General features: G+C 34.2%; 1 protein-coding gene across 3 annotated transcripts; it reads left to right on the top strand.

Annotated features, from left to right (window-relative positions):
• Positions 1-2,631: 2,631 nt before the first annotated feature.
• LOC144960501 (uncharacterized) lies at positions 2,632-16,018 on the top strand. 3 transcript variants are annotated; one of them, XM_078893668.1, is made up of 7 exons: positions 2,632-2,760; positions 6,194-6,457; positions 8,051-8,113; positions 10,242-10,355; positions 13,170-13,908; positions 14,624-14,884; positions 15,694-16,018. In XM_078893668.1, the coding sequence occupies exons 2-7, from the start codon at positions 6,197-6,199 to the stop codon at positions 15,822-15,824; spliced, it is 1,569 nt and encodes a 522-aa protein (XP_078749794.1). In that variant the 5' UTR covers positions 2,632-2,760; positions 6,194-6,196; the 3' UTR covers positions 15,825-16,018. The 3 variants fall into 3 exon arrangements, with proteins under 3 accessions (XP_078749794.1, XP_078749792.1, XP_078749793.1); XM_078893666.1 differs by having other exon boundaries at positions 14,624-16,018; XM_078893667.1 differs by having other exon boundaries at positions 2,646-2,739; positions 14,624-16,018.
• Positions 16,019-16,581: the final 563 nt, after the last annotated feature.

Genomic DNA, 16,581 nt, shown 5'->3' with positions numbered 1-16,581 from the left:
TTGTTGCAAGTACCTAATTAGCTCACTGGCAGGTTTTGTAGTTTTTTGTACCTGTTACCTGTCCATTTCTTGCTAGTTCGCATGATATGCTACATTTGCAGTCGTCGTTACTCCATTTTTACGGTTGTGTTTTTCGTCATCTGTCCAACATCAATCCTTAATTTTATATTGTACAGTCCATATCAATGTAGTAGGCTAGTTTGTACAGACTTGATATAAGAAGCAAACAAGATACGTCTATATCTTTAGAAAAAAAAACCCAGCCTATATTGAAGAAAAATATATTTATTTATATTTAGCTAAAAATGTAAATTTCCACTCTTACAGTCCCTCTGTTTGACAAAAATTAACGATAAGTAAAGAAATGTAAGCTTCAATTTATTGCACGAAGACAGATATTGTTTACAAGACTTGTCTTTACGCTCAATTTTTAAAAAGGCGGATCTTCGAATAAAATCAGATTGCCGCTGCCGTCATCTTCCTTTTCTTATTGGTCTTTCTCTCATTTTATTTACATAGAAACAAACCACTGGCGGTCGGTCAATAGAGCGAAGTTGTTTTGTGCCGCCCTATATTTTCCGTAGATTAGCATGTCAACCAAACAAAAAACTTCAATTTTAAAATTTTGATAAAATTAAAAATTTAGCACATACTGCTTTTTGTTTTGAATTTAATATTTGATTACTTGTGCGTCGCTCCACGAAGGTGGCGTCAAATCGACACGTTTCATCTTTCCCCCGTTGCCTGCGCGGGGTGACAATGAGCGGAGGGTGTGGTGTGGCGGGGAAGTTTTTTTTGTTTATATGAGCCAGTCTTCGTTTGGCCGTCCTGTCCTTATCCTATACTCTGTTGTACTTTGAAGAAAGTTAGTTACCACTCCCCAATCTCCCTCCACCCTCCCTCCCCAACTAACTATTGTCTTTCACTGCTAAAATAATAAGGCCAAGACGGCCAATCTAGCGATGCACGCCCTGAGGTCCTACTTGGGATAAATTAAAACCATATCAGTTTTATCACTGAAAGAAGAGGATTTGCTTCACGAAGATATACGGATGAAAAGAATGGCAATAAATATATATTTTATCATTGTTGGTTTTGCTTAAATATGTATTAAATATCAAAAAGAACAGTAAACAAAGTATGCACAGAGAAGAGCCCCATGGTACTATAAATAAAAATCCCTGACCCCACGGAGTCCTTCATCTACGCACACTCCCAACGATCCCTACTCAACTTGTATTGTGTGCATTGTCTAATAATAGTATAATTATAAAGATGTCGCTGATTGTGTGGGAAGTTAACAAGTGCTTTGCGTTTGGAATTTAATGTGGATTTTTAAATTCAATTATTCTAAAGTTGTGTGTCATACCGTTAGTATTCAGAGAAAATGTCTTATCGCTGTTGTCATTGTTTATGAAATCTACCTGTTTTTATCTTTGGAAAGATTTCTTGAATCATTTTATTTTTAAAAGTTATTTCTGTAATTTGTAACCAATCATGAATCATGTTGATTTTTTAATTATTCCGACACTTATCCCCTCAAGAGAAAATAGTGGTAGAAGATTTAGGTCCGCACAAACCAGTGAATTTTAATTTAGTTTCTAACACACCGAGGAGACAGCGCCGATTTAATAATGATTATTTTAAAACTGCTGAATGGCTTACTGCCAGTGAAAGCCGTAAAACGCTTCATTGTTTTTATTGCTTGATTTTTTGGTGATGTATGCTGTAACGGACAACAGGAGCATTCAGTGATATTACGCACATCTCTCAGGCACTGAAGATACATTCTGAATCAAATAGCCATGTCACAGATGCTGTTAAATATAAACTTTTCGACGTTGTAGATATAGGAAATCAGTTGGAAACAGGACATGCTGCGTCTGTGAGTCGTTATAATGAACAGGTGAAAGTTAACAGACAAGTTTTGTCCAAGATAATTGATGCTCTTTTGTGAGTACGTCTCGTTAATATTCTAACACACACACACACACACACACACATACACGCACACACAAATACACGCACATATGCAAACATATGCACACATAAAGACAAACAATTGCAATACCCCCCTCCACACACACACACACACACACACACACACACACACACACACACATACAAAGTAGGTCAAATTTAGTTAGATTAACTAGACCAATAAAATTTGATTCTGTATTTCGGATTTGTGCCGCCTTAAATACAATGTGACCAACCGCCCCTGAAACAAACATTAAATATGAAAAAAAAATGAAAAAAACATATGATATCTAAGACTAAGTAGTTGATATCGTAAAATATCAGATGGTGCCCGTCCCAAGTTCTCGGCAACAAATAACACAAGCATTGCTTTTCTTAGAAATTGAACTGTCACGAGTTTCGACAGGGTGCCAGATGGCCAGAGTTCCTTGTTATCGATTTTTACTTTAAAGGTAGCCAAATAAAACCTAACGTGTTCACCCTTTGAAAAAGTTATCAGTTTTGGTAATGAAAAAAATCGACTGGTCTACGAAAAATGTCTTTATTAAATGAAAAGGATATAAATTGAAAATAAAAATAATAATAGAAACCCGATTCTCCTTTTGGCTGAATTTGGAAAGTTTGGCCACGACGTGTCCATCTGGCAGTCTTGATTACTGCAAAGTGAAACCCCCTCCATTGGTTTGAGGTTTGTTGCTTGGTTCACGGTTAACTTTGAGCTTTGCGTAATCCAAACTTTTTCAAAGAGGCTCGGGAAATGTAGGCTAATTGATTGAATTGGTTTGTATTTGAAACTGTGTTTGGTTACTTTGATAACTTATGTCACAAACAAATAATCTATAAAATGGCTTTTTAGATAAACAAAGATAGCTGTTTGTCACTGTCACCTTGGTAAAGACGAAACATTTTAATTTCACTCTTGTTGACGAGGGGCACTGTTTCCTCGTTCTAATTCTAAGTAGAGAATAATTGAAAATGTATTCTAAATCTTGAACCAAATAAACCATATAGAGTATAATGAATGCCTAACATTATAAACGCTTGGAGTATTTTTCGTAATTTTTTTTTTTTTACTTTGATGATATAGGTACTTTGGTAAAAAAAAAAAAAAAAAGAGAAAATCAAATTGAATTTACTCAATGAAACCTTTATCATTAAAATGCTTTTCAACACGATTCTAATAATACCAAAATTGTGAAAATTAGATAAGCAGAAGAAAAATGATGTTAGTTTAAAGGGTGAAAAATGGTCTTCTACTTGCCTTTGTTAATTACTGACGGACTTTGTGACTGGTAGTAACCACCATTTGGATTTTTTTTAAAACTGGCCTAAAACGGCCGCTAAGGTTTGAGTTTGAGTAAAGATTTTGCTGGAACGAATTTCATCGATGCGGAATACAGTTTTGCCCTGAATTTAATTTTATTTAAAAGTTAAGATGTTAAATCACGTGCCGTCACTGAAATTTTGATTTACAAATTTCTAATTTTTTAATTATCCAAAGCTAAATTATACCTATTTTATCCACAATCAAAAGATATATTAAATCGGCATTGATTTAAAAATAAACCAAACCAAACGATAGAAGAAAATAAGACATAAATCATTAAAATCCATCCATAAAAAAAAAAAATCTATGGAATTTTTCTGAGATCCATTACTCAATAGTCCAAAAATCGGGTCACATCCACTAGGTCATTTATCAGCTCCCTACTGGAGTGCGAAATGGAAGTTTACCAAAGTACCTAAAATGGTATGTCTCCCATAGTGGGCAGGGAGGTACATGCTGTGTCTTCTATCCCCCATACCCGTTTTCCAATTGTTTCCTGTCATTGTCTTGGAATGAGATTACTTGGTTTTGTCCTGGTCCTGGCCAGATGCCCTGGCTGAGAAGGAAACAGTCTAATTTATAGTTAGTTTTGGGAGATGATAATTTTTTCATTGTAAATCATCTCTCTGTTATGCACTGTATTATGCTTTCTTTATATTATATATGATTTGTAAAACATTTGAGTGTGTTCCTCTTAGCGGGGACCTGTGCTTGTGTCTGGATGAGTCTTTTAGTGATCTCAAACTAAGTACTTTGATAGAGTACTTTTGGAATCTACACCTGTTTCTTATTTGAACCAATTCCCCTTTGTCTTCCCTTTTCTTGGATGCTTTATTGTAATTCTAGAACTTTTTACTATCCCATTTTCTTCCTTTTTACTGGCGCTGATATGACCTTAATGTGTTGCAAGCGCTGTAAAACCCTTAAAAACAAACAAAACATAATATGGTATGTCGCAGTCTTGGGTCGAGAAGGAAGCAAACTGCTCGAGTAACTGTCCGAAAATTTTCCCTTGCTCGAGCGGATAAGAGAGCGGGTAATGTCATCCAACAGTGACTCGTTGGAAAAACAAAACAGCATCTTGTTTGCCACGGTTTGTGACTAACCATAATCTAACCCACTGGTAGCATCTTATATTATTTTCAGTTTATTTTCAAATTTGCTTTAAGTAGGCAGTTTAGTGAGCAGCAGCAGTGGGAGTCAAATTGTGACCCACCTCGCCTATAAGACAGTTGTGACTGGAAATTGCTGTGCACATTTAGGGGGGGGGGGGGGGGGGGGTCTGTAAAAGATGCATAGCTTTGTTATGAAGAGAAATAATCTCAGATATTTTGGTATCATTTTTTACGTCCATTAATTTCCTTTTAAATTGTGCCAAATAACGAAAAATCCATCGAGTTATGTGGAATTAAAATTTGGCAAATTTCAAATTCATTCATTTTTTTTTTTACAGCATGGGTTTTTAAAACAAATACCCTGGCTGTTAGAATAAAATCTAAACTTTTTAGGGCTCTCTATATACATGTGCAGACACTTTTTAAATCCCTGCTGAAATGCTGTTTTTGTAATGACTCAGCTCAGACTTCGTGAAAGAAGTTATATGGCATGATAAATTTTGATATAGATATGCAATACGACCAGCTCGGACGGAGTTCTTTCAGTAACTAACTAAAACAAACAATCGTCTTACAGTGTACCTAAGGAACAAAGAGTGCTTTAACTTTCTCGCAGTCACCATTCATACTCACATGCAAAGAATACACAACACGAAATGCGTAACTCTATAAAGAATTCTAATATAATTACACACAGCCAAACAACTCCAATACTTTATGATACCTGTAACAGTTTACATTATCTTCTCATCATGGCTGCCCGACGATATCAATACTCTTATCGATATCGTTTTATTTAGTTATGTATTATTTTTAATAATTCTTCTTCAAACTGTAAAGAAATTGAAACTGAACTATTTTGGCCATACGACTCGCCACGAATCATTAGAAAAGCACATTGTGCAGACAAGGGTAGACGGCAAGAGAGGAAGAGGTAGACCAACAAGAAGCTGGGAACAAGATATATGTGAATGGCTGGGAATGACAACTCAAGCAAGTAGACTGGCGGAAAACCGTAATCTGTTTCGCAAGAAAGTTCGGAAAGCAACGTCCTACGCAGGATCAGCTGACTAGATGATGATTATTTTTAATGTAGTCATTAATGTTTTCAGTACTGTCATTTACACTTTTATATGGACATTTTATAGTTTTTATTTTTTGAAGTTTTTATATGTACTCAATTTTTCATGTCGTGACGACAGTTATTTTGTATCCAGGATGTTTACAATCAGTCATTGCCATATACTATGTATATGACTGTTTTTAATGAACCCAGAGCCTCCTGTGTTGGAGGCTATGATAGTGTGTGTACAAAAAATGTGCATTATTGTTATATTCTTCTTCTTCTTCTTCTTCTTCTTCTTCTTCTTCTTCTTCTTCTTCTTCTTCTTCTTCTTCTTCTTCTTCTTCTTCTTCTTCTTCTTCTTCTTCTTCTTCTTCTTCTTCTTCTTCTTCTTAGTAGTAGCAGTAGTAGTAGTAATAGTAGTAGTAGTAGTAGTAGTAATAGCAGTAGTAGTAGTAGTAGTAGTAGTAGTAGTAGTAGTAGTAGTAGTAGTAGTAGTAGTAGTAGTAGTATTAATATTAGTATTGTTATTATTATTATTATTATTATTATTATTATTATTATTATTATTATTATTATGACAATAATCATCATCATCATCATCATCATCATCATCATCATCATCATCTTAATCTCTTCTTGCTGTTCACGTTCAAATATCGTTGATAACTCTGATCCATTTCATTATGTTTAAAACATATCAAAAAGATAATGGCTACAAAAACGGATTCCAAGCTACAGGAAGTCCTGTCTAAACTGGACAACGTTATAGAAAAAAATCGCAATTTTGAGAGGGAGGTGATAAATCTTCAAGAGGATGTGGTGAAATTAAGGAAGTCAAACTATGAAATGAAAAATCAACTTGACGATGACAGAGTGGAAATTAAAAAGTTGCAGCTGTGTTTAGAAAACAAGACACTTTCTGCAAATCAGAAAAGAGGAGAAGATGTTAAGTCTCCAACAAGAAATGAGGTGAGACTGGATTAAATAAATTATTGATTAATTGAGTATGTAATGAATTGTAGGAATATTAATGGTTAGACATAACGACGTTTTGACCTTTGTCCTTTTTTTTTTTAGTAAACACGAAATATATATATATATATATATATATATATATATATATATATATATATATATATATATATATATATATATATAAGGCAGAAACGCTGTTTGTTTTGTGTTGTTCCCTTATATACGAGTCACATTTACTCAATTTATCTTTCTCTCCATCTTATTGGCTCATTTTGGCACCTCTATTTTTTTTTTAGCTTTTTTATTATTTTTTTTTTTTATCAGCAAATTAAATCAAGGAACATAAAAAGCTCTATATCTAGATTATATTATATGAAGGTCTAAACATTCTGCTGTTTCGAGTCATGGCGGTATTGTGTGACTCTGTGGTCTAATGGTATGACACTCGCTTTTGGATCAGAAGGTTTGGGTTCAAACCTTACTCGGCACATGGTTGAGTCCTTGGAAAAGACTCTGTATCACATTCTCTCACCGTACTCAGGTGTAAAATGAGTACCTGGCTGTTAACAGTGTTGTCTTTGTCTTTGTATAAAAGCTAATGTTTTTTAGTTTTTACATGTTAATGGTATTGGAATAAAACTATCCATGTACATGGCTGTGCTTGTATCTGGATGAGACTTTTAGGTGATCTCAAACTAAGTACACTGATGGTGTGCTCTTGGAATCTGCAACTGTTGCCTATTTGAACCAATTTTCCTTTGTCTGCCTTATTCTTGGATGCTTTAATTGTAATTCTAGACCTTTCTACTATCCCATTTTCTTCCTTTTTACTGGTGCTGATATGACTTTAATGTGTTGTAAGCGCGTAAAACCCTTAAAAACAATAAAAACAAAATAAAATAAAATAAGGCTTTAAAATGGACCAAGTGTTCCTTAAATGGCCTTAAAATAAAAAAAACAGTATATTGGAAGTTGTACATTGCATATTCTTTGAAGTAAAACTATTAAAAGGGAGAAACAGATAAAAAAGCATAGAGGAAAAATTAACAACAAAAAGATAACAAACATCCATTATTAATTTTTGATTTAATATAATATGGCTGCTATTATGAGTCATAAATGTATTTTAAAGCAAAATGTGTCAGTGCATGACATAGTCGGAAGGTGAAAATTTTGGATTTTCATATTTTTCTTTCATGTTCTGAGAGAATATATGCTCCTCAGAGCATTTTAATCTTTATTTGACTAACTGTGAAAAATATTTAGAAGTGAAATTAAGCTTTGATATTTTCCCGAAGGTGTACAAAAGGGTTGATTTAATCATTTATGACAAGAACTCATTTTTAATCAAAATTGACCTTCTAACTAAACTTGTCATTATCTCAGTTCAAAACTTTTCACCATCCGACTGATTATGTCATTCACTGTTACAAATGTTCCCTGTCGTCTATGACATTATAAAGTTCATTGCTATCTCAAGCATTTTTAAGTTATCAATTTCATACCGTTCCAAGTTTTCGCAGTGCAGAATATAATTTTATTCTTTCACCTGTTCCTTTTTTTTTGTGTGCCTTTTTTGCTTCTCAGTTTGAAAAGTTGTCGCAAAAAGTTGTAAAAATGGACAAGGCACTTCGATCTCTAACCATAAAGGTAAGTAAAGCTGCCTCTCTCTCTCTCTTCCCGCCCACAAAAAAAGCCAAAAAAACCCAAAAAAAACATAGAAACGTACAATAATTCAAATTTTCGATTAACAGAAATGAAGATGACGGCTTCAAAGCAGAATGAAACACTGAACATGAAATGTTTCAGTCTAAATTCTTCACACAAACAATAGTATTTCATGTTGAATCTGGATAAGCGTGTGATTATGACGTTTTGGCAAAAATCCAGAAAATGGTTGGTAGGGAGAGAGAGTTAAAGCGTGTGATTATGACGTTTTTGGGAAAATCTGGAAAATGGTTGGTAGGGAGAGAGAGTTAAAGCGTGTGATTATGACGTTTTAGGGAAAATTTTCAAATTTTTTTTGTGAAAAGCAGCATGTGTAGTTTATTTGGTTAAGAAATCTGTCAACACATTATTTTACTAGGTGGTTGCTCATTTCTACACCTACTTCCAATAAAAAAAATTTTGAGCTTTTATATAGCGCAATATCCACTAAACGTGCTCATAGTGCTTTACAAGGGGTCCCCAGCCAACAGCAACACTAAACATGTATGACGGGACATGACACCTGTTAGGCGATATTGCAACTTTTTCCGGACACAGACAACGCTGTTAACGTCCAGCTACTCATTTTACACCTGAGTACGGTGAAAGAATGCGAGTAAAGAGCGTTTTCCAAGGACTGCTTTTTTATAGCGCAATATCCACTAAATGTGCTCAAAGCGCTCTACAAGGCTGTCCCAGTGGAATTATGCCATTTTTTTGGGCGAAATTATGCCAATATTATGCCAAAAAAAAAAGGTAAATTATGCCATAAAATCGACATTATGCCATAAATTATGCCAAAAATCCGACATTTATGCATGTTCTTGCGTGCTTTTGTAACCCCCAAAACCTAATTTTCACAATAAATGTGAATTCTTATAGGTTTAAAAGCTACATTAAGTTGTTTCGTTTCATTAAAAACAACCAAAAAGCAGAAATACAACCAGACTACTTGACAATGTAGAAAGAAGTAGGTACACTATTTGAAAGAACATTGATTTTAAACCCTTAGCATGCTACACCAACCTCTGTGGCAGAGAAGCGTGTTAAGAATGGGTTATTTAAAAAATGTCACCTAAAATAGCTAACGTTTACATGGTCAAATGATTAGGGAAAAAACAAAACAAACCAAGATACACATGAATGACAATGATGAATAAAAAGAAACGAAATTCCAACAACAGTGTTTTATTCTTTACTGTAGTAATAATAACAATAGTTGTAATAGTAGTAGTGGTAGAGGTAATGGTAGGAGTAGTAGTGGTCGTAGCAGTGGTATAGTCTTTTTAGACGTAGTAGTAGTAGTAGTAGTAGTAGTAGTAGTAGTAGTAGTAGTAGTAGTAGTAGTAATAGTAGAAGTATTAGTAGTAGTAATAGTAGTAGTAGTAGTAGTAGTAGTAGTAGCAATAGTAGTAGTAGTGATAGCAGTAGTAGTGATAGTAGTAATAGTAGTGGTGTAGTAGTTGTAGTAGTAGTAATAGTAGTAGTCGTAGTTGTTGTAGTAATGTAGTAGTAGTAGTAGAAGGAGGAGCAGTAGTAGTAGTAGTTATTGTTGTAGTGGGAATAGTAGCAGTAGTAGTAGGAGGAGGAGTAGTAGTTGTTGTAGTGGGAATTATTTAGCTTTTTGCTGACAGATGCGGAGTTGGATGCGGAAGGCCAAAGGATGTGGCCGCATCGGATGCCCATGCGGCCGCATTTTCCTGGAGGGACAGACAAGGGGTCCTCTTCCAACAACAACACTTAACATGTATGATGAGACATGACGCCTGCTAGGCGATATTACAATTTTTTCTGGACAGAGACATCGCTGTTAACATCCAGGTACTCATTTTACATCTGAGTACGGTGAGAGAATGTGAGTTAAGAGCCTTTTCGAAGGACTCAACTATGTGCTGAGCGAGGCTCGGACCCAGGACCTTCCGATCCAAAAGCGAGTGTCATACCACAAGACCACTACCATGAACATTATCATCAGCATCATTATCAAAATCTTCATCATCATCATTATCATTTCCATCGTCATCATCACCTCCACAAATACCACTTTAACAAACAATTTTTACCCCATCAGTGCTCCACGTTACAGGCCAAAGTAGATTGTAATGAAGAACAACTGGAGAGAAACATTAAAATCTTCAATCGTGTCCACGTCTCCATGCAAGATGCTATAGACGTCAGGAAAGAGGTAAACATATGACATGCAATCCTTAATATTGAGAAAAGTGAGTGGAGCAGGCACTTATGTTGATACCAACAAGAAATGAAGTGAGTAGAAAAGTGCCAGAAGACTAGAGAATAAAAATTTCGCTGGGGCGATAGGGGTTCGAACCTGCGACCTTACTTGTGTGACAACTCGGCCTGGTCAGGGAGAGCGTGGATAGCTCATACGGTAGAGTCACCACTTGCAGGACTTGAACTCTGGACTTTCCGGTCCAAAGGTAAGTGTCATACCACATGACCACGTCGCTGCACATATACCAGGTCGCTCAAAAAAGAAAAACTGTCACATGTTTAGAGGTCTCTTACTTAAAATTTTGAAATCCTTTATGTTGTCAAAATTTCATTCACATTAATGAAATTCTAATTACTTAACACAACACATTCGATCATGACCAATTTTCAATTACCAGTATTCTATGAAAGTATTTTTTGATTTTACATTGCCGTATTGATACATTTTTCCTGACATTCAAAGTTGTGTAAAACTGTCTGTGAATGATACAATGCAAGTCATATATGAGATTCTGTAATTATATAAACTATTGTATAAGGCATTTAAAGGATAATTCCTATTAAGCCTTTAGTAAGATAAGATAAGATAAGATAGATAAGATAATCAAAAACATGATGCCATAATGAGTGATTTTAAAAGTTGGTGATTTCTTACGTAGTTGGTTTTATGGTTTGGTTGATTACAGTTGCTTGAAGTGAGAGTTACTTTTGCACCAAAAGGAACCCATGTGAATATTGTTTCCGTTTTCTCTTTTAAATTACAAGATGTCCTTTATGTACACTAAGTGTACACTATGTAAATGCCATTTATTATATATTATTATTATTATTATTATTATTATTATTATTATTATTATTATTATTATTATTATTATTATTATTATTATTATTATTATTAGACATAGGCCCGGGGCATAACCGTAACAATACAAAACAATGATGTTACAGTACAGCTCGCTTACAACGGCCTCAGTTGCAACAGGAAATTTTAAAATCCCTGTTCTATGGCCTATATAATTCATATAAATCGTGCATGACTATAATGGGGAAATATTACTTGGAGCATGGCTACAATGGGGTTGTGAGTCACAAGATTAGTACCCAATTGAGAAAAACTATGTACTACAACGAACATTATTTGCTAGTCCCACTATCCCCGTGCATTTTACGAAGATCTTACATTAACTCACTCAACACTAACATCGACTATATCCGTAGTTTACCCAGGGTTACTTCTTACCCCATGCTTATTTATTAAATTTTTCTGAGACTAATTATATGCATAGTATCAAAGCGAATGTTTTTTAGTTTTTATACGTAAATGATAGTTGATTAAAACTATTTATGTACATGCTCATTTTTTTTTTTTTTTTTTTTTTTTGATTTTGAAAAGTAGCAAAAATATCTAGGATTGAGTGATTTTAATTGAGAACTTGTTCTTTGAAAAGGGATGGAGAGGTAAACAAATTTGTCAGTAATTTTCGAATAAAGGGTGGATAGATTAATCTGCCAACTGGATTAATAAGAGAATAATCACTACAGAGGTTAACCCTCTCCTTACCAACTATAGGAAAATCGTCACATTCGTTACGATACAACCAACATTTTTCTTATTCAGATTTATTTTGTACATCATAAAATTTAAAGAAAATGAACAGTGTGTTGTAGAGCATGTTTTGCTAAAGAAATTATGTATCGCAAGAACCTTACTGCTATTGTGTCTGAGTGATAAAAAATATATTTTCTTGTTAGTTGGGTGTGAAGTTTTGGGGAAAATCCTGAAAATATCGGTAAAGAGAGAGTTAAAGGGTTGTGGAAGGCTTCGCTCAGTGAGAGCAAAGGACAACATTGACAAATCCAGGTAGTCACAAATCTCAGCAAGAAATCAAATTCCGTATGCATGGATATAGCGGGACTTTTTCTCAGTAAAAAACCATAGGACTGCCTGAAGCCGGTAATTGTAAAATACTAACGAAAGAGTGAAAATGGAGAGGCCTCGTATCGGAACAAAACAGACAATGGACGTTTCGGGTACAAACCCTTCATCAGCACAACAATACACAAATTAATGTGGAAAACAAATAAAATGTAATGCAAAAAAACTTGTGTTATCTGTACTCAATGGTGGTTGGAGTACTCCCCTTCCAATTTTGTTACTGGGCATTGTAGGACCAGATGATCGATGGTTTGACGTGCCCCTTTGCAGTATTGGCAGATCGGTGAGTCAATGAGTCTCCATCGATAGAGGCTTTCTTTGCTGCGACCATGGTTGGTTCTAAGTTAGTTCGCGGTGACCCAGTGTTTTCCTTTTGCTGTTTTAAAGTCAGGAAGGTGCAGAGTGGGGTTGGTAATGTATTGTCCATTTTTGGCATGTTTGATTGCCATTCATTGGAGTACTCCAACCACCATGGAGTACAGACGACAAGTTTTTATGCATTATATTTTATTTGTTTTCCACGTTAATTTTTGAATTGTTGTGCTGACGAAGAGTTTGTACCCGAAACGTCCATTGTCTGTTTTGTTCCCATACGAAGCCTCTCCATTTTCACTCTTTCGTGACTATATCTCAGATACCACGTATACATTGTCGCCATAGATTCTCAACTTTGTTTTTATTATTATTATTATTATTATTATTATTATTATTATTATTATTATTATTATTATTATTATTATTATTATTATTATTATTATTATTATTATATAATTCTTGCACACTTATTCTCTGGCTTTGTATATTTAAAATTTGTTCTTTCAAAACCATCAGGTTCAGGACATGAAGAAGATTGTAAATGATGATATTGTTGAAATGAAGGACTCTCTTGAGAAATATGAAAATGAGAGAGAGCAGAAACAACAACAACAGCCACGTCAACGGCAACAAAAGAAGAAGAAACAACAACAGCAACAGCCCCATCAACAGCAACAACTGCAACAACAACAGCAGCAGCAGAAACAACAGCCACATCAACAGCAACAACAGCAGCAGCAGAAACAACAGCCACATCAACAGCAACAACTGCAACAACAGCAGCAGCAGAAACAACAGCAACAACTGCAACAACAGCAGCAGCAGAAACAACAGCCACATCAACAGCAACAACTGCAACAACAGCAGCAGCAGAAACAACAGCCACATCAACTGCAACAACAGCAGCAGCAGAAACAACAGCAACAACTGCAACAACAGCAGCAGCAGAAACAACAGCCACATCAACAGCAACAACTGCAACAACAGCAGCAGCAGAAACAACAGCAACAACTGCAACAACAGCAGCAGCAGAAACAACAGCAACAACTGCAACAACAGCAGCAGCAGAAACAACAGCTACATCAACAGCAACAAAAGAAAAACCAGCAACAGCCACGTCAACTGCAACAACAACAGCAGCTACTCAGTGAGAAACCTCAGCAGTTGTCGCATCAACATCATCAACAACACGACCAACAGGCACCATCAGCATCAGCAGGGACAGACATAAATTACCTAAGACTAAGTGAGGATGGTAAGTAACTATTGTACAGTCAGATGGATATTTCTTTAATTGGGGATTGGACTTAGATTTGGTTCTGGGGAATTTAATAGTTGGTTTTAGGGACTTTAATATAGTTTCAGGTACTGCTTGTGGTTTAGTATTACTGAGATTTTATCATTCATTACTGATGAAAGTTGTTTTTTACTGATTTTGGAATGTTTCAAGTAGGCAGGTATGCATAGATGTGACATAAGTACAGGCAGACATATAGGAATACTTCAAGAGTCACATATCAAACGCTTGATCATTATGGTTTATTGTTTATCCTAACGTTGGTTTTGCACAACCAAAAATTCTGACTTTGGTAGGTGCCGCCAACTTTCCTGATTTTGTCTGAAAATTCAGGAAATTTGTTCTGAGTCCCAACTCCGCTAATTTACAATTATTTCTCCGATTTCAACAGTATTTTGCTATTCTAATTATAAAAAAAAATCATTATCATCATCATCATCTTCATCAGCATCATCACTGTCCCATCTTTATGTATATTTTGCCCCTAAATTATCCCAATTTTTATGTGAAAAGTTGGTAAGTTCATAGGAATTGCCAGCAATTTAGTATCAAAGACCTTGAATCAAGGTGACTCCTTTTCCTTTATTTTCTTCACAATCACAAAATTTAAAAAACTTAAAATTTTATAACAAAGTGAAGTATTTGATAATTTCCATTTTAATCTTTCACCCAGAGCTGCGCCGCAAGATTAAATTTTCAGTCCATTTTGAGGTGTATCTGCAAACCTGGCTCTCTCAGAGACTTCATCTGAAAAACTTTACATCTGAGCACCAGCAAAACCCTCTTGTTACACACAATATAGGAATGTACTTCGATTACTTTGATCTCAAGACAGGTGTGTACACAATTCCAGTCCAAGGAAGTTATAGATTTTCCCTTGACGGACCAGATGGTTGGTTCCTTGCTGTGGAAGCGTATATAGTATCAAACAATGGTAAGGAATATCCCCTGGTCATGGATTCTTTGTTAAGTAAAGCTGATGTCACCTTGAGATGTGAAAATAAGGAAAAGTTGCAGTTAGCTTTAAACAGGGCCAATATGTTTGGTTTGATTTATGATGATCCTGATAAGTTTAAGTTAACAGTGGAGTTCTTACACAGGTAGATTAGAAAAACGGTGCTACATCTGGATAAGGACGTCTTTTAATATTGACAACCCCTGGATACTAACGAAAGAATGAAAATGTAGAGGGTTCGTATGGGAACAATGCAGACAATGAATGTTTCAGGTACAAACCCTTCGTCAGCACAACGATACACAAATTAACGTGGAAAACAAAATAAAATAAAATGCAAAATAACTTGTATTGTCTGTACTCAATTGTGTATTGTTGTGCTGAGGAAGGGTTTGTACCTGAAACGTCCATTGTTTGCATTGTTCCCGTATGAAGCCTTTCCATTTTCACTCTTTCATTAGTATTTTCATGATCACAGTCACAGGCTTCAGGCAGCCCCTACCATTTTCTACAACCCCTGGATAACGACATTTTTTAATATTTACGTCCCCTGGATAACGACATTGACCTCTGATCCCTATTTTTTTTTTTTTTGTTTTTTTTGCTGTATATTATTAGTACTCGTAATTAAAAAAAAAACCCCAAAATAGCGACATGCACCCTGTTTAGCAACATCGTTATAACAATAATCGGCAGTTGATATCACCAATGTTTGATACCCAACCATTGTCATCTCAATCTCTTAACCAATAAAAATACGCTTTTTTTTTTTTTTTTACCCCTATGAGATCGCCTCGTTTCCAGCCAATCAGAACATATGTTTACTTACTCCGTGAAATCAGCACTAGAGGTTAATCAATGGATGGAACTCTCATTACCCTTCCCTGTTAGCTACCTGTCTGAGGTCAGTGGAGATTAACTGATGTCAGGCAATGCCGTGTCCAATTGGGGGTGGGTGGGGGGAATTATGGATATTTATTGTCTTGTAATATGTTGGGATATCGGGGAAAACAATTTCACTTTATTAGTTTCATTTGAAAAAGTATTTATTTTTAAAAAATATATAGTGTTGTTGTTTTTTAACTTTATTATATTATAATTATTATTGTTATTATTATTATATTATTATTATTATTATTATTATTATTATTATTATTATTATTATTATTATTATTATTGTTATTATTATTATTATTATTATTATTATTATTATTATTATTATTACTGTTGTTATTATTATTATTATTATTATTATTATTATTATTATTTTTTTTTTTTTTTTTTTTTTTTTTATTATTAATATTATTATTATTATTATTGTTATTATTATTATTATTATTATTATTATTATTATTATTATTATTATTATTATTATTATTATTATTATTATTATTATTATTAATATTATTATTATTATTACTATTACTATTATTATTATTATTATTATTATTATTATTACTATTATTATTATTATTATTATTATTATTATTATTATTATTATTATCATTATTATTTTATTTTTTTTAACACTGCAAGATGTAGATCTACTAATTTTAATTGCTTGTAAATTTTGGTACACTTGAATAAAAATTTTGGTACTCATCAGCAGTATCGCATGGATTGTAATTAAAATCAAAACTCGATGTGTGCATCTGTGTTCATGTGCTGTATTACAA

This window comes from Berghia stephanieae, chromosome 15 (genome assembly GCF_034508935.2).
Source record: "Berghia stephanieae isolate SIO BIC M18660-M18661 chromosome 15, UCSD_Bste_1.3, whole genome shotgun sequence".
Taxonomy (NCBI): Eukaryota; Metazoa; Mollusca; class Gastropoda; order Nudibranchia; family Aeolidiidae; genus Berghia; species Berghia stephanieae.
This window is presented reverse-complemented; position numbering and strand designations above follow the sequence as displayed.

Excerpts from the sequence above, each read along its gene's own strand:
- LOC144960501 (XM_078893666.1), top strand. The coding sequence starts at position 6,197 with ATGGCTACAAAAACGGATTCCAAGCTACAGGAAGTCCTGTCTAAACTG. Across the intron at positions 10,356-13,169 it reads CTATAGACGTCAGGAAAGAG|GTTCAGGACATGAAGAAGAT; the intron begins GTAAACATATGA and ends CAAAACCATCAG. Across the intron at positions 13,909-14,623 it reads CCTAAGACTAAGTGAGGATG|AGCTGCGCCGCAAGATTAAA; the intron begins GTAAGTAACTAT and ends TCTTTCACCCAG.